The sequence below is a fragment of the Sminthopsis crassicaudata genome, chromosome 5 (genome assembly GCF_048593235.1).
Source record: "Sminthopsis crassicaudata isolate SCR6 chromosome 5, ASM4859323v1, whole genome shotgun sequence".
Lineage (NCBI taxonomy): Eukaryota > Metazoa > Chordata > Mammalia > Dasyuromorphia > Dasyuridae > Sminthopsis > Sminthopsis crassicaudata.
Window position 1 is genome coordinate 304267646 of NC_133621.1, and position 25398 is coordinate 304293043.

The 25398-nt window shown below is 43.6% G+C and overlaps 1 protein-coding gene across 1 annotated transcript in view; it reads left to right on the top strand.

The window, feature by feature from the left end:
- PARVG (parvin gamma) overlaps positions 1-25152 on the top strand; it is a 31494-nt gene extending 6342 nt beyond the window's left edge. Inside the window, exons 3-13 of the mRNA XM_074271932.1 lie at positions 3818-3882; positions 10837-10939; positions 11925-12065; positions 13793-13908; positions 14686-14741; positions 16137-16159; positions 16875-16936; positions 17036-17104; positions 20918-21019; positions 23487-23559; positions 24864-25152. Of these exons, the coding sequence (XP_074128033.1) occupies positions 3818-3882; positions 10837-10939; positions 11925-12065; positions 13793-13908; positions 14686-14741; positions 16137-16159; positions 16875-16936; positions 17036-17104; positions 20918-21019; positions 23487-23559; positions 24864-24973 (920 nt within the window). The 3' untranslated portion in view covers positions 24974-25152. The remainder of the gene's footprint in view (positions 1-3817; positions 3883-10836; positions 10940-11924; positions 12066-13792; positions 13909-14685; positions 14742-16136; positions 16160-16874; positions 16937-17035; positions 17105-20917; positions 21020-23486; positions 23560-24863) is intronic.
- Positions 25153-25398: the final 246 nt, after the last annotated feature.

Sequence of the window (25398 nt, forward strand, 5' to 3'; positions counted from 1 at the left end):
GATAAAGCACCAGCCCTGAAGTCAGGAGGATCCAAGTTCAAATCCAGCTTCAGACACTTAACACTTCCTGGCTATGTGACCCTGGGCAAGTCACCTAACTCCAATTGCCTCACCAAAAAAATAAATCAATAAATCAATACCAGGTAATCTGAGAGGAACAATACTAGAAGTAGAGGCAGGATGGGGAAAGATCTTGTCCGAGTTGCATCTTGTAGGAAAGGCTGGAAGTGAGGAGAGAGGGCAATCCCAGTATGGAGGACTGTCAGTGCAAAAGTATGGAGGCTGGAGATGGAATGTCCTATGTGAAAAACAGAGACGAAGTCTGTTTGGCCAGACCTTACAGGGTCCAAAGGAGTACGATGTATATATAGTGAGCATGGAGAGACAGAACGGGGCCAGATTGGGAAGAGCTGGAAAAGCCAAGCAGAGGTGTTTGTATTTCTTCCTAGAGGTAATAGGGAGACACTGGAATTTATAGAGTAAGGGAGTGCCATGGTCAGATCTGCACTTGGGGAAAATTACTTTGGAGGCTGTTTGGAGAATGTTTGGGACCATGTAAGCTTCTTGAGGTCCAGTGGTTTTTTCTCTTTCTTTCACACAGAGACAGACAGAGACAGAGAAAGACAGAGAGACAAGAGATAAAGACAAAGAGAGAAATAGATAAACACAGAGAAACAGAGACAAAGACAGAGAGAGAAACAGGCAGAGACAGAGATAGAAACAGAGAAGAAAGGTAGAGTGCTGTCCCAAAGTGCACTGTGCTGGGGAGTGGGCTCCCTGTCTCCTGCTCCCTGCTCCTTGGAAGCCTTTGAAACAGGGCTGGGGAGGGCTACTCGGTCAAGATGCTGGAGAAATCATCATACTGTAACCTGGTCCCATTCTCTCTAAGATCTTGGTAAGAAGGATCACACACACAGACACACACACACACACACACACACACACACACACACACACACACACACACACACACACACACCACAACACAGTGTAAGCTTTGGGGAGAACTTGAGAGTCAGGAGAAGATGGGACTTCTCATCCCAGCTCTGCCTCCACTTCCTTTCTGACCTGAGGCACCCCCTTTCCCTTTGCTAGCCTCAGTCAGTTCATCTGTGAAGGGCAGAGCTTGGCCCAGTAGACCTGGGAGGCTCCTTCCAGCTGCGGATTTCTGTGATCACAGCTGGCTAAACCCCGCTCCCCAAACCCCTGAAACTCGCTCACATTCCCAGCCTTTCTCTAAGTTTTAATCAAGCCCAAATCTCTTGTCTGTAATTGAGTTTCCACAGGCAGCTGAAGAGGCAAAGCAAGTGTGAGCTAATCCTTTAAATGCGCTTTAATCAGCACAAAATTAGAATTAAACAAAGTTTTCTTAAAGGAAAAGTCCCCTAAGTCTCATTGATTTTTGCCTTCACTAAAAATTCTTATCAAATAGCAAGTTCCTGCTTCCTTTCCTAGGCAACAAAATCCACACTCTAATGAGAGAGAAAGCCTCACTATGCAGGGAGATCAATGGACCAAAGAACAGAGAATGGGGAGATAGGAGAGCTGGGAAGGGGCTTAGAACAGATGTCAGAGCTGGGAGGGAGCTTAGAACAGATGTCAGAGCTGGGAGGGAGCTTAGAACAGATGTCAGAGCTGGGAGGGAGCTTAGAACAGGGGATGTCAGAGCTGGGAGGGAGCTTAGAACAGGGAATGTCAGAGCTGGGAAGGATCTTAGAACAGGGGATGTCAGAGCTGGGAGGGAGCTTAGAACAGGGGATGTCAGAGCTGGGAAGGAGCTTAGAACAGGGGATGTCAGATCTGGGAGGGAGCTTAGAACAGGGGATGTCAGAGCTGGGAGGGGGCTTAGAACAGGGGATGTCAGAGCTGGGAGGGAGCTTAGAACAGGGGATGTCAGAGCTGGGAAGGAGACTTAGAACAGGGGGTGTCAGAGCTGGGAGGGAGCTTAGAACAGGGGATGTCAGAGCTGGGAAGGAGCTTAGAACAGGGGATGTCAGAGCTGGGAGGGAGCTTAGAACAGGGGATGTCAGAGCTGGGAGGGAGCTTAGAACAGGGGATGTCAGAGCTGGGAAGGAGACTTAGAACAGGGGATGTCAGAGCTAGGATAAAGCTTAGAGCTGGAATGGTCAGATAGGGAAAATACCATAGAACACAGGACAGCCTGATGAGAATTTTCTTGATAGACCCTTGCCTCTGCACAGTGATCCCCTTCTTTCCTCACTTGGTAAAGTGGATAGAACACAATATGCAGAGCAGAACACTTGAGTCTGATCCTACATCCATTAACTTGGACCGCTAGGCCAACATCCACCAGCCTTTAAGCCTCAGTTTCCTAATCTATGCTTATAGTACCTGCCTTGAGGGGTACAGGGAGAGCTTCATGATCCATAAAAGGCCACATTATTCGCAGCCATTTTTATATAATTTTCCCCTGCTGGGGCCCTGCCCAACTTTCCCTCCCCCTTTCACACACACTCTGCCAAAGTCTCACTTCCTCCCCAGAACTGTCTCTTCTTGAGCAAAGGTTCATTTCCTTGTTGGCCAGAGTGTGGTTCAGAAGGGCTGTCCTTACGTCACTTCCTCTGCCTTCCAAGCGAGATATGGCAAGAACTTATTGGCTGCCCTGGTTGGGACCCAGAGAGGCCTCCAGCCCAGCAGAGGGGATAGGGAATAGACCTGTGGTTTCCCCAGTGCAGGGCCCTCCCAGATGAGGAAGCTCCTTCTTCAGTGCAGGGCAGCCCCTTCTCTGTGACTTCTCCTTCTTGAGTGGTGTCCGGAGTGGGCCTGAATCCCAGCTTTCCTGAGGCTGAGTCTGGCTGTCCACCCCATTACACCTGCCTGCCTTGGGGCAAATGACACCGACCAGGACTTTAGGGGTCACCCCAAAATGGCCTCTGAGTGAATGCACATGGCATTCCTTCTGTCATCGTCCGTCAGCGCTGGCTGCCATTCTTGCCTCATGACCCTTTCCTTCCTTGTACCAATGTAGGAAAGGAGCCTGTGGGGCTGAATGTTGATTGAGAAAACCTCAGGTTAACATCATTTATGCTATAAGGCACTTTTGCTTTGTTAATCATTTCCACCTAACAGTTTAACATAACAGTCTGACTGGCCCATACTGGGGAGTTTGGGGCTGGGGGCCCTAGTTTTGATGCCTTTTCTTTCTAAAGCCTCTTCCCCCCAACTGCTGGCTCCCTCCTCCCTCCCAAACTAGCTGGTGTCTAACTGCTTTGTGCTGATTTGCATTTATTCTGCACGTGCTTATATCAGAACTTGTCATCTTCTGTGTTATACAAACTCTTGGAAGATCAAAATGCTTCCTGTTTTGTGGTTGTCTCTCCAGTACCTAGAACTGTATCTGGTGCATAGTAAATGTCCAGTAAATGCTTCCTGATCAATCTGGTCCAGCTGTCTCGCTTTCCACATGAGGAAACAGTCACGGAGGTGATTTGTCCAAAGTCACACCAGTGGTAAACTGGGCTCTGGTCTTGGGGTCCCGAGGTCAGCTCTAGACAAACATGGCGTCAAAGGTCTGGAAAGGTGGAGCACTTCATCGCCTCCTCATTCTGCATTGACTCTTGAGCTACCATTCAGCCTCCAGACCCTTTACTGTGAAGAGCTGACTCAGGAGCAAGGGGCAAATAGTGCCCAGGAGGAGTTGGGACAATGGTACGGTCTTGATGACCCAAGTTCTCTTGATGTTTGCCATCATTTACAATCCAGCCCTTTCAGTACAGCTGTACTTCTGAGGAGTTAAGGGGCTTCCCAAGGTCAATGGCCCCAGAACTGTCATATATAATGTGTATTTTATTTACAGGAGAAAAAAAGAAATACTTACAGCCTGATTCTCGAAAGAACCCAAAATTCGAAGAGCTACAAAAGGTAAAATGTATTTCCTTTCATTTGCTTTTCCCTCACCAGAGCGAGGCTTATAAACAAAGCTACAAGTATGGGCTGTAGTAATTGGGGGACGTTTCCATGGAGAAGGTAAATTTTGACTCAGGTTTTAAAGGACGAATGGCTTTTTATTTTCTCCTCAAATATCTCTCCCACCGACCTGCCATGGAACCTCTCAAATTCTGACATGCAGTCATCTACACTCCTTGCATACTTCCATTGATGGAAAACTCACTATCTAATATAAAATTGAGATTCTGGGGTTTTTTAAGCATCTAAAACCACAGTTTGAGGTGAAAGATTTTGAAGTAAAATCCAAAGTTCTCTCACCTTACTATGTAAGGAGATTCTACACCCCCAACATCAAATACGAATTTGTATGGAGGCAGTGAGAGACCAACTTTTAGGTCACGGTGTGGCTACCTCTTGAGTGTCTTGATCACAGGAGAGGAGCAGGGGATGGGGAATCCATGATGGAAGAAAATACAGAAAAACCATTTTTGCTTCTTCCTTGGAATAAACTAGAGATTTTCTTTTGAATTTTGGAATGAAATGAGGCCCTCTGCCAATTAGAAAAAAAGGATGCTTACTTTAGCAAAGATGCAGCCCTGAGTGAGTAATTTCCCTGCGTCTGGGTAACCATGATGGTCTGCCAGCCAGAATTCTGAGGGAGAAGGAACTATCTTCTCATACCCTTCTTAGGTAGGCACTTAAGCCATTGGTCTAAGCCTTAGTGTCCTGAACCAATTAAGTCTCCAGAGTGATTTAAGGAAACACTAGCCCCAGTAGGGTAATACTCTGGACAAATAAAGCCAGCCTGGAAGGTAGCCTTAGGAGATTCTGTCCCTGTATCATTGAGCTGCTTTGTAAGACAGATATCATTCCCCCATTTTATAGATGAGGAAGTCTATAGGACTAGGAAGTGATAGGGCTGAAACTTGAAGCCGGTTCTTCTGGTTCCTAATTCAGGGCTGCCCTCACGACTTCTCAGAAGCACTGTTCCGAGCAGAGTGCATCCTTCTCCTTCTCGACTACCATCACCTGGCTCTACTACCTGCTAGCTGTGTGCCTTCCCATCTTTGGGGGTCAATTTCTTCATCTGTAGAGTGGGTCTCTGAGCATTTTCCCATTTCCCAAGGGCTCCCAATGAGATGGTGACACTTCTGAGAGCCTCCCCAAAGTAGCAGACTCCTGGAGCATTGTGAGATGGGAGGATTCTTCAGCTGTGATTTCTCTGACCCCTCTTTTTCCTAGGGGATAAGTGGGATGGAGATAATTGTGTGTGTTAGGCTTAAGAGCTACTTCCATCCTTTCCTTCAGAAAGAAAGTAAATATTTTCAATTGTTGATCAGACAATTAAGTGGAGTTCTCTTGAGATGGGCTGAAGTGTCTTGGAAAACTCCCTAAATTGGGAAGAAAGCAAGTTTTGTAGGGCAGTAGAAAATAGGATGGATATTTAAGGCCTAGGACCTGGGTTCAAATCACATCTCTGACACTAATTAGCCAAACCAGTTAAGTTCACTGGGGCTCAATTTTTTCACCTGTCAAAGGAAAGGGCTGAATGGATTGGCCTTTGAGTTCCTTCCAGGTTTCCCTATGATACATGGCTACCACTGGAGTTTCTTCTTGTTTTTCTACTGAACTGTTCCTTTAGTGAGGTTTGCAAATCCTAGTACATCTCAGACTTAAAGAACTGGGAAGGCTGGGAGGGGCCTGAGAACAGGGGATGGCAGAGCTGGGAGGGAGCTTAGAACAGGGGGTATCAGGGCTGGGAGAGGGCTTAGAACCCTAACCTTAAATCTTATGATTTTTCCAGCTAGATTCTAGGCCTGAAGTTGACATTAATTTACTATGTGGCTTTGAGGAAGCTTTCTGTGTCTTTTCTCCTCTGATAAATAAGATAGGAAAGCTATGAGATCCCTTTCAGAGAATCACCTAGTCAGTCAGTTACCTTTTTATTTATTTTTAAAAAGTACTTTTATTTAAAAAGTATTTTATTTATTAAAAAGTAAACTTTCCCAATCATATGTTCATTTTAAAATAATCATTTTTAAAAGTTTTGAATTCCAAATTCTCTCTCTCCCTCTCTCCAACATTTCCCCTTCCCAGAGAAAGCAAACAATTTAATATCGATTGTATGTGTAAAGTCATTTAATGTGCATTTATTAAGTGACTACTGTGTACCAAGCATTGTGCTCTGGTATTCTATGACTTTATGGCATTCTCTGAATGTTTCTGTGAATAACTGGAAGCAGACAGCAATTCTAACCCAGCTCAAGGCCTGAATTGGTTTGTTTTCAGACCCAGACCTCTTGTTTTTCCAAGGTCAAGGCTGGCCAGATTATGCCAGATGCCTTCTGGGACACTGAATGCTGTCATTAGGTAGTACCCAACCAAGATGACTTGGACTTTCAGTTTTTGGAAATGCTTTGATTTCATCAGAAGGTCTTTTTGCTGATTGCAGGTTTCTTGCTGGGCCTAGACCTTACCCAGAGCATGCTCTCATGGGGCCGTACTGATTATAATGATGCTGAGAGCCTTACTAGTTTTATTTGTCCACAGAGCCTCATGGGGAAAAGAGGATAAGAGGAAGGAAGCTTCAAGGTCATAATCAGGGAAGCTTTGTCTGAGCATCGGAATCTGGACCTGTTCTGATGTTTACATCCAGAAACCTGAACTCGGAAGAGACAGTCACAGAGAATGGGAAAGGCACAGAGCTGAGCCTCAGGAGACTTGGATTTGAATCCTGGCACCCACATGATGGGGACCCATGGCTACCACTGAATTATTATCCCCATTTTACAGATGGGGAAGTTAAGCTTATGAGAAGTTAAGTGCCTTCTCTGGGGTCACTCAGCTGGTGTGTGTATATATATATACTCAGGTCTTCCTGATTCTGAAGTCTTTTACTCTGTCCACTGGATCATCAAATGCTTCTACTGAAGTCTGGGCTTTCCAATTTCCAAACTTCTTTTGTAATGATTCAAGGGCTCATGGAATCAAGTCAATGTCTGGGTGACCCAAACATGAACAAGGGATCCCCCCATGACTCCTGGAGACTAGAGAATACCTTTGATGAGTGTTGGTCTCCCTGTTTCATGTCTTGATGTCCTTTAATAAATCAGGAACTCACTGAGCACAGTTCTCTGTTTGTTTCTGTAGAGTCTCCTAAAGGAGACCCATAATCAATCAAAAGAACTTATGTTAATTCTCCATCCACACAGGAATAGCCAAGTGGATGAAGATGTCAGATTATGTGATGGACAACTTATAGAATTGGTCCATCAATATCCATATCATAGATGATGCCGGTAGACAATGAACTGGTCCAATAATTGAGAATGAGTTGGATGACTTTTGTATTGACTATTTTGGGATTGACTATGATCAGTAGACTGTGGTGACCCCTTATCATCTCCAGGATCTAATATAAAATCTTGTTTGGCATTCAAAGCTCTCCATAACCTAGCCCCCTTCTCCCTTCCCAGTGTTCTTACAACTTACTCTCCAAAACATACTCTCCAATCCAGTGATACTGCCTCTTGGCTGATCCAAGTACTTGAACCTCTACCTCTCAACTATGGGCATTTTTCTCACTGTCCACCATGTCTGGAATGCTTTCTCTCCTCATCTCTGCTTCCTAAATTCTTTTATGTCTTTAAGCCTTGACTTTTTGGTTCCTTTAAATCTCAACTAAAATCCCATTATCTACAGGAACGATCTTTCATTTTTAATTTTCAATTTAATTTTTAAATTAAAATTTGATTTAATTTAATTTTTAAACAATCTTTTGTTCTTATGGTTGTTTAATCATGTCCAACTCTTTCTGACCTGATTTAGAGTTTTCTTGGCAAAGAGTGGTTTTCCATTTCCTTTTCCAGCTCATTTTACATATAAGGAAACTGAGACCAAACAGGATTATGTCACATAGCTAAGAAATGTCTGAGGTCAAATTTGAATTTAGGTCTCCTGGTGCTCTAACCACTAACAACCTAGAAGCCCTCAAAGTTTTCCTAACATCTCTCAATTCTAGAACTTCCTCCTCTTTTTATTTCTTATTTATTCTATATATAGTCCAATTGTACACATTTGTTTATATGTTGTCTTCTCCTTTAAACTGTGCGTTTCTTGAGGGCAGTGAACTCTTTTTTGCATCTTTTTGTGTCTCTAGTGCTTAACACAATGCCTGAGACATTAAGTATTTAATAAATATTTATTGGTGATGAACTTATGGACAAGAGTCACCAAGATGTGTGGGCACAAATGGGTAGCGATGTGCTTCTTTGGAGGAAACATTCAAATCAGTGAGATGACAGACCCATTGGTATATTGGGATACGCTCTTTCACTGGTTATTTCTCTACTAGAAAGTATTTGAAAAGCTGCTTGGGAACTTTGGGGCTGGGGGAGTGGAGTAGGGGGAAGGGTAGACAAGAGAATAACTCGGAGAACAGCACTGGTAGCTACCCAACCTGGTAATTCTTATATGCATAATTGCGAATGGGGGGGCCCTTTCCCCCAATAAAATGTAAGCTACTTGAGGACAAGGATTGTTTTGTTCTTGTTCTTGTATCCCCAGTGTTTAGCACATAGTAGATATTTAGTAAATATTTGCTGAATTAAATGAGACTCAATTGATTTCCTCCATGGGGAAAAGGTTCTTTCACTGGCTAAGATAGGCAGGGATTCTATTTCACAGAATCACACTTTCTCAGAGTTAAAAGTAATTCTCATCCATCTCCTGGAAAAAGCACAACTCCTCTCTTTAGCATCCTTGATCCACCTTCTTGTCTGGGTTTGGTCACTTCTAGAGACGGGGAGCTCACTCCCTGTCCAAGGGGACCTGCTTCTGTCTCAGGCAGCTCTAAGTGGGATGAAATTCCACCCCACCCCTGTTACTTGGAGCTGAAGGCTCTCTCCCTGTTGCTTTCCCCCCATCTGTAGCATTGCCTCCCATTGCAAAGATGAAAATGATTAGCAGGACGAGAAGCATTCTGGGCAGCTGGAGATGAGTCATGGCAGAACTAATGAATTCTTCCCCTCGGTCAGATGAAGTAGTGAGATGCAGGCATGAGTTTCAAATTCAGTCTCTTATTCCTTGGACCAGTTTCTCTTTTCCTTTTCTTTATACTGGAGTCCATAAAGCTTCCCCTAGTTGCAGCCCTCAGAGGGACAAGGCAGTTTAACTGAAGCTGAATGCATGGAATGGAACCCTTTTTCATCTTTTTATTAATTATCCATCTCTTCTTTCTGAGCCCAGCTTCCCTTCTATGTCCTCTAGAAAGTCCCAGCTGAAAGTCACCTTTCCTTTTCTTATTTATATTTCTCCCATGGCCCAGAACCAGAGTCTCTGAGCTTATATCGATCCAGTCAATCTTGGGGTTACTCTCCCCAAAATTGCTTTCTTTTTCTCATTCACCATATCCACTGGTGCTTCTGGGAAATCTCATGTTATGTTTATGTTTATGTTGCGACATCTATGGGCAAAGGAATCTCCAGAATCTACATAAATACTCAAGTAGCCTTCTCTAAAGCAGGGTTGGGAAGGAGAGAGGAAAACAATTCAAAATTTGAAAGGTAACAGAAACTAAATATGAGATAATTAGAAAAGAACAAGAAATAAATGAAAAAAATAAATTCTTCCAAGTTTTCATGTGAAAAAAATATTCAGGTAACACAAATATATTAAGTATGAGACAGCTTTTTATTTTATCACCATGGAAAATGAAGAAAAATCTCAATATAATATAATTATCTCAAATATAAAAATCTCAATATAATACCTTATAAACAAGTTGTGCGATTCTCTTTCTAGTGGCTAGCACAGTGCCTGACACATAGTAGGAACTTCATAAATGCTTACTCATTGTCCTGATTTTCAAATTAATTCTATTTTCTATATAATCCCTTAGATTCATAGTTTTGCTGGGATTTGAGCTTCCTTTAGAAGGAAGATGAATTTGAGGTCACTACACAAGCAACTTTCTTTCCCATCAGGTCCGCCATTTTGGAATTTCTTCTAATAATAACACAAAATAAAGTCCAAGCTTTTTTATTTTCCTGGAGTGTGGCTGTAGTCCCTTGATGTTTCTCCACCTGTGATGGTGGGGTACAATTAGCCCATTTTTCAATGGAAGTACAGTGTTATTCAAAGAATATTTGACATGGAGTCAGATGAACTGAATGTAAATCACAGCTCTGACATTTACGAGTTGTGTGATCATGGGAAATTTGTTGGACCTAAAAAGATGATAAGAGTATTTGCCTTCTCAACCTCCCAAGGCTGTCATTAATCAATCAGTCAATAAGTATTTATTAAGTGCTTCCTATGTTTCAGGCACCATTCTCATATTGTAGATGCAAAGAAAAAGGGAAATAAATGATCTCTTCCTACAAGGAGTATGTATTCTAATGAGGGAAGGCCATGTAAATAAGAGTACATGGAAAGTTGTCTCTAAGGGTAATGGTGCTATAAAGTGCAAATGAGAGTTCTCATTATTATTATTCATTTGAGTGTTCATTTTTATTACCTCGTGTCACATATCCTTGTATATATGACTTCCTTTCATGTGATATTACTCATGAACGCTGAGCTCTTGCCAAGATGACCTATTTGCCTTTTCCCAAAATTCTCACTCTATTACTCGCCTGCAAGACACAGTCCTAATGGTCCAGATCTAGGGAAGGTGACAAAGCCCATGAGTCCTTACATTGCACGCAGGATCTGTCCCATCAGTGCGGCCCTCTACCCACTGGGAAAGGGCATTATTAGTGAGATGCTTGGGGTAGGCTCAGGGGAAGGGGATGGGCCCTTCAGAGGGCATCCTGAAGATGTCCCCTTAGGGTTGGGGTCATCCTTCCCACTGGGGGAGAATTGGATAATCTCTCGGGTCCCTTCTTGCATTAAAACTCAGTTAATTCTGTCTTGTTTATGTGACAGGTCTTGGTGGAGTGGATCAATAGCATCCTTTTTCGGGAGCACATAGTGGTCCAAAACCTGGAGGAAGACCTGTTTGATGGCCTTGTTCTGCATCATCTCCTGCGTAAGATGCCAATGCGAGAAAGCCTCAGTTCATGCATGGCTTGGTAGAGCTGGAAGGAACATCAGGGATAATCATGTCCAGCTTCCCCTTTGCAGATGAGGAAAGAGAGGTTCAGAAAAGGGGTGATCAATAAAGAACACGATGCAATGGGATGAACGAAAAATTTGAACTCAAGCCTGGGATTCAAACCATTAATCTGTTCCTTCCTGGTCATGTAATATTGTTGGTCCCATCCTTTTTGTGTGTTCAAAAGATACTAGAATGAGTTTGAGGAAGGATTCCTGAGGCTATCTCCATCTCCCCCTTTTTGTAAATCAGAAAAATGAGGCTCAGGGAAATGTCTGGTCCAAAATCACACAAACAGTAAGCATTGGAAGTGAAATTTTAACCCAGGCTCTCTGACTCTGTACAGCACTGCCTCATGCCTCAGTTTTTTCTGTAAAAGAAGGAACTCGATCTCCATGTCCCCTCTAAAGTGTGAATCTCCAATCCCAGGACTCATCCAAGCTCACACAGTAAATTAGCAATGGAATTGGGCTGGGAACCGGGGTCTGGGCTCTGACAGTCCAGGTTCTTAGCTCCTTCCTAGCTCAGACCTTCTCTATTTTAAGGCCCTTTTAGCACTGATATTTCTTTTCTAAGATACTTACCAGCCCTGATATTCTCTGTTCTAAGGCCCTCCCCAGTGCTGACAGTCCAGGTTCTAAGCTCCTTCCTAACTCTGACCTTCTCTGTTTTCAGGCCCTTTTAGCACTGATATTTCTTTTCTAAGATACTTACCAACCCTGATATTGCCTGTTCTAAGGCCCTCCCCAGCGCTGACAGTCCAGGTTCTAAGCTCCTTCCTAGCTCTGACTTTCTTTGAGGCTGTTTCTGAGACCAAAAGAAAAATGAAACACAAGTTCCCTGCACCTGAGACCTCCACTGTCCCACTGGTTGTATCCTGGCTTAGTTCTTGTTTTCCTTTTTTCTCTGACACCTACAGAGAAGCTCGCATCTATCACATTGGAGGTTGAAGAGATTGCTTTGACAGCTAGCAACCAGAAGAGGAAGCTCGCTGTTGTACTGGAGGCACTGCACCAGTGTTTGAAGCTGGAGGAGAACTCAACCAAATGGAATATGGAGAGTAGGTATCACTTATTTCTGTCTGACTCTTTGTCCACAGCACAATATGATGGAGACTCTGGTCGGAACTTGCTTATAAAATCAGGTGATACTTCTGAAGCTAAGTCTCCTGTCTAGAACCCAGCCTAGAACTAGAGAAAGTAGAAAAGATCCTTAAATAAGAACAAAGTTCCCTTTTTATTTTTAAATTAGACTTGTGATTTCATTGGTGGTGAGAATGACTAATTTTCCTCATTAATAATCATGATTAATAATTAATAATTTCCTCATTCCTTTTTTTTCCCTATAACTCATAGACTTAGGGTTGCCAGAGTTGATAAAAGGTTGAGGTGATTTGTCTAGGATAATATAATCATTATAGATCAGAGGCCGGATTCCACAAAGTTCCTATTTCTGAAACATTTTTGTAAAGTGCTCTAAGGGACAGAGAAGATATGAGTCTTTATTCTCCTTGTTTCAGGGAGAATCCTGATCCTCCACCATCAGTCAGTGGAACTGGTCCTTGTTTAATAAAGTGATTCAATGGGACATTTCATGCCTCTAGTGTAGTTTGTGCTACTCCAGACACCACAACTTCTAGTGATGGCTCTGCCTGTGGAGGGGTCTCATTTGGCTCCAGATTCCAGTTCTGTTAGACTCACTGTGTGACTTTGAGAGACTGACTCCCCCTTTTGCCCACCTTGGTCTATTCCTCAGTAAAAAGGACCCTCTCCTTTTTTCATCTAGGTGATAGCTAAGATCTTTTCCAGCTCTAAATCTCATGATCTTCTTATTTGGTACTGTCCCAAAGACTCAAATGTTGGGGTCCCATCTTTTCTCACTAGTTCTCCAAACCTCTTTTGAAGAACTCAATTAAGGAGGAAGAAGAAGAGATGAATAGGGATAGCTGTAAGTCTTAGCAAGTTACTTTGAGCCCAAATCTGCCTGGTTGTCACTCACTCTCATCTCCCTGGGGTCAAGTCTCCTGTTCCCAAAAGAGCACTTTGAAAACTAGAAGACAACTGATATTTTTTCCCTTTCTGCCCCAACACCTGCTTTTTTTTTCCTTTAAACTAACCTTATTTTATTTTACCTTATAAAATATATTTTAAAATAAAATCTTATTTTATTTTATATATTTATATTTATATATGTTATTATATAAATATTATAATGTTATTTATTTTTATTTAAAGGCTGATTTGCATAAAATTTTAAAGGTTTTTTTTTTTTTCCAATTAACAAGCATTTATTTTCTCTTTCTCTCTCCTACCTCCCTTTCCCCATTGGAAAACAAACTAAACTCTGCAGCAAATATACATAATCAGACAAAACAGATTCCTACATTGGCCACCTTAAGAAAGATATTCTTTCTGCATCTTAATATGGCATGGTGATGGAGTCCATCATCATCCTGGTCTTTTTCTCTGGATAGTCTCCAGCACATCAAGGTCCTTTTAAAATTTCTGTGTCAAGGACAGAGTACAATCCTCTGAGAGTGGGTTTCCCAGGACATAGTGCAGGGGGACTTATCACCAGAGACACTCTACCTCTCCTTGTGCAACCTACGGCTGCATGATAGCTTTTATAGAAGCCCTACTATTCCATTGACTCATACTGAGCCTGTGGGCTATTAAAACTCCCAGTTTTTCTTTCCCCCTCCACCTTCCAGTTCTTCTTCATGTGGACTATCACCTGACCCTACCTCCCCTGCCTCATGCTTAATTTAATTCTGTTTGATTTCAACAGGCATCTTCAATAAGGACTTGCTGTCCACTCTCCATCTTCTGGTGGCCATGGCCAAGCACTTCCAGCCAGACCTGGCCCTCCCTGCAAATGTCCAAGTGGAAGTAGTAACAACTGAGGTAACTGGGTGCTTGTGGGGACCAAGATCATCTTAGCAAACACTGCCAGGAAAATGTTGTAGTCTCTGCTCACCTTTACAATCTCGCTTGACATGGCCATGGCTGGGTACTGTTGTGAGCTCAGATTGGCAGAGACTTGCCTAACCATTCCAATCACCACAACCCTTAGCTCAAGCCCCGCTTCCTTAATGAAGACTCCCAGGATTACTCTGGACGGCAGCATCTTTCTTTCTGTCTCCTGCTCCTGTCATGTAATTCTCAGGGAAAAACAGTGGCAAGAGAACAGGATGAGAACCAGAGTTTAATCCACTTGCTAACTGAGTTTCTACTTTTTCTTGAGAGTCAAGAAAAGATTTTGAGCAGCAAGTTAACACAATCAGACTCATCTATTAGAAGATGAATGGACCAAATGGCCTCTGAGATCCCTTTCAGCTCTAACTGCTCATGAGTTTGGGGAACCATCTGCCATGTTAATCTGAGTATAGGATGTTCTTGGATATAAGCTGCATTCTTCATATTTGGTCTCTGTGGAAGAGATCATCACTGTAGAACTGAAAGGATTTACAGATGAGGAAACTGAGACCCAGAGAACTCAGTGCCTCTGGATGGAAGTCTCCCTCTCTTTGCACAGCATCCCTCGACTGCACAGATAGGCTGCACAGTGTCCAGGTTGGGTGAGAAAGTACTGGACATTTTCAGACCATCAAAATCTCAGGGGCTTTGACACTCTTCCTCTCTGGGCACTCATCACCTTCTCTTTCCTTCCTTGCTTGTTAGAGCACCAAGAATGGCTTAAAAACCGTGAAATCTGTGGAGCAGATCACCGATTGCAAGTAAGCAAAAGGGAGAGGAGACACTGACTGGGACAGGGTGGGGATCTAGCAAAGGAGACTGAGAAGGAAATGTCAGAGCCCAGGCAAGAAGAGCAGAGGAGAAAGCAGCCAAGAAAGGGGCTGGTCAATAATGACAAGTGTTGGGGAGAAGTTGATAAGAGGCCATTGGATTGAGCAATAAAAGAAGCATTGGTGATCTTGAAGAGAACTGGTTCAATTGGGTGGTGGTGATAGGAGAGAGACTTCTGGCTTGAAAAGTGAGTAGGCTCCTAATTCTGACCTTCCCTGCTAAGTTCCTCCCAGGCCTTAAATTCCCTGTTCTAAGCATCCTCCCAGGACTGATATTCCTTTTTCTAAGACTCTTCCCAATTCTGACATTCCCTGCCCTAAGCTTTCTTTCAAATCCTGAAATTTCCTGTTCTAAGCTCCCTCCCAACTATACCATTCCTTGTTTTAAGGCTCCTCCCAGCTCTGATACTTGGTCTCCTAAATCTCATTTCTGATAGTCTTTGGTTCTGTGATTGAAACGCAGAAGAGAAAGATATTTTAAACTGTGATATTAAAAAGTTTATATGTGCTGAAGAGTTAATTTACAGTTCCTTCCCTCAAGCATCCTATTGATCCAATAAATTCCCTTTCTTTGCTGACTGAAGCACTCTATGGGGGAATACTGGGGCATCCATTCTGAGTGTGACAGCAGGCCTGAATAAGCCTTTTGTCCATCTTTCTACGCAAAAGGGATGCCCCTGATTTGTTCCATATTGGCAAGAAAACCACCCCCATTTTACAATTGAGGAAACAGACATCCTGTATATATAGATCACTTAGTCGGTGGTAGAACTTCTGATCACCAGTAATTAATTATTACCTGACAAATGGCCATGATTGGTAAAGTGAGAATTAGGGATTTTTGTAGGAAAAGCAGAATGCTGAGCGAGACATCGCAGGAATTCGCCTCCCTCTCAGCGATGCCATAATGAATAATTATGATCCTCTCATGCTTCTTTCTCTCTGGGTCATGAAAGCCCCTTGGATTCATTCTGTGTGGGCCGTAAGCTAGGTCAGAATTAGGGTTTATATCCCTATGCTTCTCCTAAACTCGCCCTCTCCATTTGCTTCTGCGGATGTGAGCATATATGCCCTGCAGCTTGTCCAGAGGTGCGGGTGACGGATGGTCCAGGTAAAAGCCTCTGGGATGGCCTGGAGCCCCATCAGCTTCGCTGACTCCTGCAAACCCTGCAGAGGAGCTGCTGACTCGGGAAGCTCTGCTTGAGCCACTTTGTGCTACCCAGCCTCCCGCTGTGCTTAAGTGGGGCCGCAGGGGGAGGACGGATGTTAGCTGCCGATGGGTTCTTAACCACTTTCTTTTTTCTTTTCTTTTTTTTTTATCTTTAGCACGGATTCAGATCCACAGTCAAGTAAGTCTTTCCCTCCAGGTGGAAAAGAGGAAATCTCTTTCTATTACTCAGCTGTTGCTAGAGACATACATGATGAATGATCTTTCCTTGTGTTCAATTCCGTTTTGCCCCACAAACATTTATCAAACATCTCTTATGTTCTTGGGGAGGGGAAGCAGGTCACAGATAATAGAGAGTCACTTAAGAGCCAGGAAAATCTGGCTTCACATCTGGCCTATGACATCTCCTTACCAAGTCACTTTTACTGTCAGTGCCTCAGGTCAATGTCACTGGATGAAATGCTTTCATAAAGGGACTTTCTGTATTGGAAAGTCTCTATTCTGAAAAAAAATTATGTCGTAGATCTTTATTTCCCTAACCTTCCTAAAGCTATAGGTCTGAGTTGGATACTGAAGATACCAAAATGAAAAAAAAAATTAGTTTCTGCCCTCAAGAGCCCTTTTATAGGGGGAATGCATGCACTAGTCTCATAGTCTAGCATGTAGCTCTCCAGTGTCCTGATTATTTGTCTGCCTCCCTGCCTGTCCATCTGTCTTTTTGGCAATGGATTGTGTTGGAAATGGCAAGGGTTAAGAGTTGAGACCTGGGCTCCAATTTTCGTCCCTAGCCTCCAGAGAAGGGAAGCCCTGTAATGACAGCCCTTTCTGGCTCAGCCTTTCTTCATCTTGCAGGTAATAGAATCCTAATGAATCCTTTATTGAATATGTTTCTGCAGAAGTCGACATCTTTGATGAATTATTTAAACTTGCCCCAGAGAAAGTGAATGCTGTCAAAGAGGTAAATGAAACCCCAGTTCTGCTGAAAGCCAACACACAGAGGCCCATTGCAGGTTGTTCTGGGATGCTCAGTTCTATTTTTTCCCCCTCTTTTTCACAGGAAATCGTGAAGTTTGTCAACAAGAATATGGAGCGTTTGGGGTTGTCTGTGAAAAATATTGATACTCAGGTAGGGACTCCCTGGGTTCACATGGTTGGCTGGCTACCAAGCTCCTCACTTTTCCTTTGGATATTTATTAAAAATAGATTTTCTGCTCTTATGATAAGTTGGTGATGGCTGAGAGATGCCTTTAGCTTGAAGTAGGCAGAAAGAATTCATGTTGACAAGTCCTTCCCTATAAAGTTGTGATGCTCTTCTCATGTTAGAGACTCTTTCTTTTTTCTTTTCAACAAACGCTTGTGGGGTTGGAGAAAGGTGGTTAGGGTGAGATTCAACAGTCTGTTAAGTGTATACACACAATAGAGCACTATGCATGGTGCTGGAGATAGAAAAATGAAATAAGACCTCGTTTCCAACCTTAAGGTTATATATATATATATATATATATATATATATATATATATATATATATATATATATATATATATATATATATATATATATATATATATATATATATATATATATATAAAAGGTATAATCCATTTGTGGGTACATGACACGGAGAGTATCATGGGCTAAAGGAGAGAGAGTTGGGAAGATAGGCATTCCTGGTTCAAGTCCCACTTTGGACCCATCAGTAAATCACTTAATCTCTCAGGCAGTTCTCTATAGACATGAGCTGAGCAAAAAGTACTATTCAGTGTGGACAAAAAGAGATTCATCACTGGGAATTATCGATGAGTTGTGTGTCCCCCAAATATGACAAATAGACAAATGAGTATGATGCAAAGAATAAAGAGAGACTGAGGGAAAATGCTTTAGAAACAATTAAGAGATCACATTGTGTCGGGGAGTTCAGGGGAGGTTTCATGGAAGAGACGGCATCTAAGCTGAGCTTCAAAGAATGAGACAGGGAGATTTGTTGTTCCAGACATGGAGATGCTGATTGCTCCAAGGTGAAAGATGCAATGTTGCAGTCAGATGAGAGGTAATAATCGAATTTGGCTGGGGAGTAGACAAGATGAAAGGAGCAATGGGAATGAGAGCTTGGAGCCAGATTCTGGAGAATGTTTCCTTCTCAATTGAGATTGTATTTCTGTACTAGAAGTAACAGGAGCCCTGATGATTTTTGATCATTACAGTAAATGATACAGGAAGCAGTGAGAGGAGACAATTCTTTCTAATAGCTTCACAGGGAAAGAGAGGAGAGACATGAGATGATAACTTTTTTCTCTTTCCTTTTTTTAATCAGGTTTACTAAGGGTTTGTCTATTTGGTTGGTTTTTTCATAGAACCAACTCTTAGTTTTATTAATTAATTCAATAGTTTTTTTACTTTCCATTTTATTAATCTCACCTTTTATTTTTTGAATTTCAAGTTTTATGTTTGTCTGGAGGTTTTTAATTTGTTCCTTTTCTAGCAATTTTAGTTGTAAGCCCAATTCGTTGGCCCTCTCTTTCTCTATTTTATGCAAGTAGGCCTGTAGAGATATAAAACTTCCCCTTATTACTGCTTTGGCTGTATCCCACACATTTTGGTATGATGTCTCATTATTGTCATTTTCTTGGGTGAAGTTATTAATTATGTCTATGATTTGCTGTTTTACCCAATCATTCTTTAGTATAAGATTATTTAGTTTCCAATTACTTTTTGGTCTATTTTCCCCTGGCTTTTTATTAAATGTAATTTGGATTGCATTCGTGAGATGATAACTTAAAGGAATAATGGGATCAATGAATTTTATTCATTCATTTCATAAACATTGGAGCACCTACTATGTGTTAGCCCCAGGATTGGTGGTAGAAAATCTTTCATTTCTCCTTGTGTCTTATCTACATTCAGACTCTGTCTGACTGTTATTAAAAAAACCTTCTGTGGGTCTGTTTCTCTCTATGCATCTTTATTAATCATGGGTTTTTGCTCCTGGATCTCTGCTATTTCTGACCCTTGTGGAAGGATCAGATCTAGAGAAGAATAACACAAGAAGGAGAAAACATTTGGAGATGGCCGAATGGAAGGGATGACATACAAAGCAGGGCTACTGTGCCATTCTTCAGCATCTGCTGAGAAATTCTTAGTCCAAGACAAATAGCAGGCATCCAAAAGTCATCTGAGGAAATTCCATTATGGAATTTGAGTGATGACTTGCCTCAGAGAGCTGATTTCCTCCTTGATACCCCTGAGGCTTCTCCCTGGGATTAGATTAGTGTAGGTTGCAGTTGACATCACATACAGAAGCTTTTGGGTCCCCCCAGAGGCTGAAAAATCTCCTTTAACTGGAAGGCAACTCTGAAGTTACCCAATCCTAGCCCCTCATTTTTATAGAACAAAAAACTGAGGCACTGAAAAAAGAAAATGATTTAGGATCATAGGAACATAAACTTAGAAGTAGAAGCAGAGATGTATTAGAATCCATTTCTACTGAGAAAGCTGATTGTTAAATTTTTCAGTTGAGCATTTAAATCTTGCAAATCAGCAAATCAGGGAATCAGGATTTGGTTTATTGTTTTGTTGATTGTCTAGACTTTAAGAAAGTAAGGGAGAAAGTATCAGCAATGCAGATTGAACTTAGAAGTATATCCTGGACATAGTTTTTTCTTTTGGAGACCTGGTTGTTAGACCTTTATCAGCATAGCCCTACCATAAGTAACCTAAAAAGTCATCTAGTCTGACTACCTCTTTTACAGATGAGAAATTGATATAGGAAGATTAAGTGACTTTTTCAAGATCACTAAGATAGCAAATCATAGAAAAATAGGTCTAAGTATACACACTTACAGTGCTGGTACTTAAACCATAAATCCGTCTTTTTCTTTCTCCATCTCTTTCCCTCCATCCTTTCCTTCCTTCCTTTCCTTTCCTTCCTTTCCTCTCTTCCTTCCTCCTTTCTTTCTTCCTTCCTATTTTTTTTTAGCTGAGACAATTGGGGTTAAATGACTTGCCCAGGGACACACAACTAGGAAGAGTTAAGTGTCTGAGACCAGATTTGAACTCAGGTCCTCCTGATCAGCAGATCTGGTGATCTAACCACTGTACCACCTAGCTGACCTTTTCCCTTTCTTCTTTAAAAAATTAGATTTTTTATTTCATTGGGGATATTAGATCTTTTATTTCTTGGGGAATTCCCCATGAGGAAGCTTTCTTTATTTAAGTAAACTGCTCCAAGCAAGTCTTCTTTATGCTGAGTTGCCAGGGACACTGAGAGATTAACTCAAGTTCCACAATCAGTATGTGTCAGAGGCAGGACCATTGTCTTGACTTTGAGATTCACTGTCTAGCCACAATGCACATGGCCTTCCTCCATGTTCTAGTGATGTGGAAGCATTTAGATCTATACCAGAGGGAGCAGACACACACCCATACACACATAGAGCCTCCCCAATACAAAGGTGATATCAAAGACATTGAATATTAGACTCCTAGAAATAAATGGGATTTTTGTACCCTTTCCGGTCATTCCCAGATGCACTAGAATCATGACAGGGTAAAAAAATACCAGAGCTCTAAGGGACCTCAGAGATCCATTCTGTCATCATTTCTTCCTTGAAGACTTCCAGTGAGAACAGCTCATTCCCTCCTGGAGAATGCCATTTGTTTGTTGGAATATTGGGGTATTTTTTCATCTGCAGAGCCACAAGTAAACTTGTAGCCTACTTCCTCATTCCTGTACAGGACATTCTGTCTCCCACATCCTCCTGTGCACAGGCAATCCCTGTACAACATTCTTCTTCATGTCTACCTCTTGGAAGCCTAGACTCTGGTTACATTCCACTAAATGTCTAGCCTACAGTAGGTGCTTAATCAGTGCTTATTGGATTAAACGCAAGCCATTTCTCAGCCACACAACCACCAACTAGCTCACTGTGCCTTCTTTCACAGTTTGCAGATGGAGTTATTCTAATTTTGTTGATCGGGCAGCTTGAAGGCTATTTCTTGAACTTGAAAGATTTTTTCCTGACCCCCAGTTCTCCTGCTGAAATGGTGAGTTGCTTCTTGCAATCCCCAAAATGTACCAGGTGCCAAAGACACAAGGATAAAAGTGAGACAATCTTTACCCTCACGGTCTTTTAATCTACTGGAAACCTGGACAATTCCAGTACCTGGCATAAGGGCTGGCAGGCAGGCAATAAACTTTAATAAAATTCTCCTGTCAGCCAGATGCTTAATAAATGCTTGTTAAGTGACTGATGGATAAAGTCACTTGAGAGTTCTGACCCATAGTGTCCTTATCTGTCAAGTAGAACTGAAGCTAGTGGCCCTTCCCCTGCAGGGCACTTGAGAAATATTAGACAGATGCGGGCTGCTCTTCCTGATGAAATCCCAGATGCTTGAAGAGGAAGGCGAAGGCATTCTGAGCATCAGCTTTCTAGTTCCGGTTTCCTCCCCTTCCCAGAGAGGATGGGAAGAGAAGATCGGTTGGTTGCTTGCTCACTGGGGAAAGGGATTATAGGGGGTAGATCTGGAGGAATGGCCCCCAGTTTCCTCATGATGAAGCTGAGGGAGGGAAAGAGCTTTGGCGGGAGGACAACACACTGAGCCTGGAGGGCTGACCTTTGTGGAATTTTCATCTTCTCTTCCCCTTCCAGACTGGGGTCCCTTGTCACCCAGAACTCCATCAGGATTTCCTGTCCATTGTGTAAGCAGGAGGTTTCTGAACTAGATGAGCTCACAATCTGAGGAACTGTTCTTTCCCCAGGCAATGGCTGTAAATACATTTGCAAGATAATTGGATGGTTTTCCTTTTGTCAAAGCCTGTCAGGGTCCTTGAGAGATAGGACTACGCAACCAGAAGCTTAGAAAGAATTATAAAAGAAGCCTGGAAGGGACCTTGGAACATATGGTGTTAGAACATGGACTATAGAATCTTTAGAAAAGGGAATATCAAAGCTATGAGGGGGCTTAGAACAGGGGATGTCAGGGCTGGGAGGGAGCTGAGAACAGGGGATGTCAGAGGTGGGAGGGAGCTGAGAACAGGGGATGTCAGGGTGAGAGGGAGCTTAGAACAGGGGATGTCAGGCAGGGAGGGGCCTGAGAACAGAGGATGTCAGAGCTGGGAGGGAGCTGAGAACAGGGGATGTCAGAGCTGGGAGGGGGCTCAGAACAGGGGATGTCAGGGCTGGGAGGGAGCTGAGAACAGGGGATGTCAGAGCTGGGAGGGGGCTCAGAACAGGGGATGTCAGGGCTGGGAGGGAGCTTAGAACAAGGGGATGTCAGAGCTGGGAGGGAGCTGAGAACAGGGGATGTCAGAGCTGGGAGGGGGCTCAGAACAGGGGATGTCAGGGCTGGGAGGGAGCTGAGAACAGGGGATGTCAGAGCTGGGAGGGAGCTGAGAACAGGGGATGTCAGAGCTGGGAGGGGGCTCAGAACAGGGGATGTCAGGGCTGGGAGGGAGCTTAGAACAGGGGATGTCAGGGCTTGGAGGGAGCTGAGAACAGGGGATGTCAGAGGTGGGAGGGAGCTGAGAACAGGGGATGTCAGGGTGAGAGGGAGCTTAGAACAGGGGATGTCAGGCAGGGAGGGGCCTGAGAACAGAGGATGTCAGAGCTGGGAGGGAGCTGAGAACAGGGGATGTCAGAGCTGGGAGGGGGCTCAGAACAGGGGATGTCAGGGCTGGGAGGGAGCTGAGAACAGGGGATGTCAGAGCTGGGAGGGGGCTCAGAACAGGGGATGTCAGGGCTGGGAGGGAGCTTAGAACAAGGGGATGTCAGAGCTGGGAGGGAGCTGAGAACAGGGGATGTCAGAGCTGGGAGGGGGCTCAGAACAGGGGATGTCAGGGCTGGGAGGGAGCTGAGAACAGGGGATGTCAGAGCTGGGAGGGAGCTGAGAACAGGGGATGTCAGAGCTGGGAGGGGGCTCAGAACAGGGGATGTCAGGGCTGGGAGGGAGCTTAGAACAGGGGATGTCAGAGCTGGGAGGGGGCTCAGAACAGGGGATGTCAGAGCTGGGAGGGGGCTCAGAACAGGGGATGTCAGGGCTGGAAGGGAGCTGAGAACAAGGGGATGTCAGAGCTGGGAGGGAGCTTAGAACAAGGGATGTCAGGGCTGGGAGGGAGCTGAGAACAGGGGATGTCAGAGCTGGGAGGGGGCTCAGAACAGGGGATGTCAGGGCTGGGAGGGAGCTGAGAACAAGGGGATGTCAGAGCTGGGAGGGAGCTTAATTTTCAGTTATGGGCCTCCCTCTTTTCAAAGTTCTAGACTGAAGCCCAGAACAATGACTTATTCAAGATCACACTATCAGTATGTGGCAAATCTCCCTGGCAACTCTAAGCCCACAGTTCATTCTTGATTCCCTTGCTTACCAGCCAGAGCCCAGGAATTGTCTCAGGATTTCATCTGAGTTCCGGTGCCTCTTCCATCTCTCTCCCCATCTTAAGTAATCTTCATACCTTTCCCTGGTGAGGACAGATTCTGCTCTTTCTGTTCTCATCTGTGGCCTTTTCTCTTTCCAGCTGCATAATGTTAACCTGGCCATGGATTTGCTGAAAGAAGGAGACCTCCTTCATTACCCGGTCAACCCTGAAGGTTTGTGGGAACCTGAGAAAATGTTCCTGAGATGGGGTCAATTGCTTTAACCTTGGTAGCTAGAAACAGGCCTGGCCTTCCTGACTGGCCAGAAAGCAGGCTCCCGGGAGCCAGGAAGCCCACGCTTCTGACTCAGCTGCTGCCTGTGCATCTGTCTGGATGACTAATGTCAATCAACAAACATTTATTAAGCACTTACCATGTGTTTCAGGCTCTGTGCAAGGTATGAATATATGAAAAAACTAGATTATAATCAAAAAACCTAGAACTGTGTCTCACCTTGGAGTCAGTACTGCATTAGCTGTAAGCTTGAGCAGATTTGCCCTATGTCTGATCCTCAGTTTCCTCCTCTGTGGAATGAAGGTGATAGCATTTGCCGTAGTTGACTGCCTCAGTTTGTCAAAAATCTCAGACTTGATCTTCAAGGATCAAGGTGGGAGACAGTTCCAATCACAGACTGCCTAGAGGAGGCAGTTTTGATTGGGAAGAGCCCCAGAAAATATCTAGCGATTATATCATGTGATGCTCCATCCCCAAATCCTGTCCATGTCACCCCCAGGATACCACTTGATGCCCATGGACATTGCCCTGGAACCCATTATTATCACCTACCTGGGCTGCTGCAACAGTCGATCCACCTTTCCTTCCCTTCCACTCCCTCCTCCCTATTCCTTCCACCATCATTTTTCTTATGAATAGATCCACTCATGCCCCTGCTCTGCCCAACAAGGCTCTCTGCAGCCTGTCTTCTATAAGGTTCCACTTCCTCTGCCTGGCCCTGGAGCACTTTGGTAATAATGCTTCATCCTCCCATTCCATGTTATGTTCCAGAACTCTCAGACCCCAATCTTTTTTTCCCCAGACCCCAATCTTTAGACTCCAGTCTTGCCCCTTGCAATCTCACCCTGTGCAAGGTGCTTCCCTATCTGAGGACCTCACTGCCCTCATCTGTAAAAAGAAAGATTTAGATCAGATCACCTCTAAATTTCCTTTTTGTTCTTAATTGGTGATTTCGCATTCTCCTGACTCTGGTAAATACCCAGGAAAAAGGTTTTTTAAAATCTCCAATTACAGAGAAGGAAACTGAGGCTAGGGATCATAGATTCAATTACAAAGCCAGGGTTTCAAACTTCCAAGTCTAAGGCTCTCCTCCATGCTGTGGTCTGTGCCTTGCCTTCCTTATTGGGCTGTGAGGAGCCCCAGTAGGATTCTGCTTACCACCCAACAAACAATAGATATTTAATCAAGGTTTACTGAATGAATGAACAAACACAGAAATGTGTACCTCCCTCTTCTGTCCACAGACATCATCAATGGAGACACCAAAGCCACTCTGAGGGTGCTCTACAGCTTGTTTTCCAAACACAAGAAGAATGAGATCCCCGAGGAGACCAAGATTGAGGTTGGGAGTTAGGAGTCCTTGAAGCCTCCAAAATGCTTTGTCTTTCAGCCAAGGCGATCTTTGCATAAGTGTTTTACCCTTGAAGTAACAGGGATCTGTGGAAGTTCGTTGAGTGAGAAGTCATGACATAGTCTGAAACCTGGGAATCTGCTTATGTTTCATCCCCAATAAATGTGAGCTTACCTCTTAAAGAATGTGGCCCTCTGACCTTGAATTGGAACTCAGTCCTTATGGGATATCTGACTGCCCGGGACATCTGATCATCTCTTTAAACCCTGTGATCATGAGGACAAGAAGCCTTCACCTAGACTGCTGACAGCAGCTCTAAAGGCTCGTGTCTGGCTTTCTGATGTCCCAGAAGAAGCAGTGCTGGTGAATAGAAGCACCATTTCCATCATGTAATCCCAGAACTAAGAGGGAAATCTGAGGTTATTGAA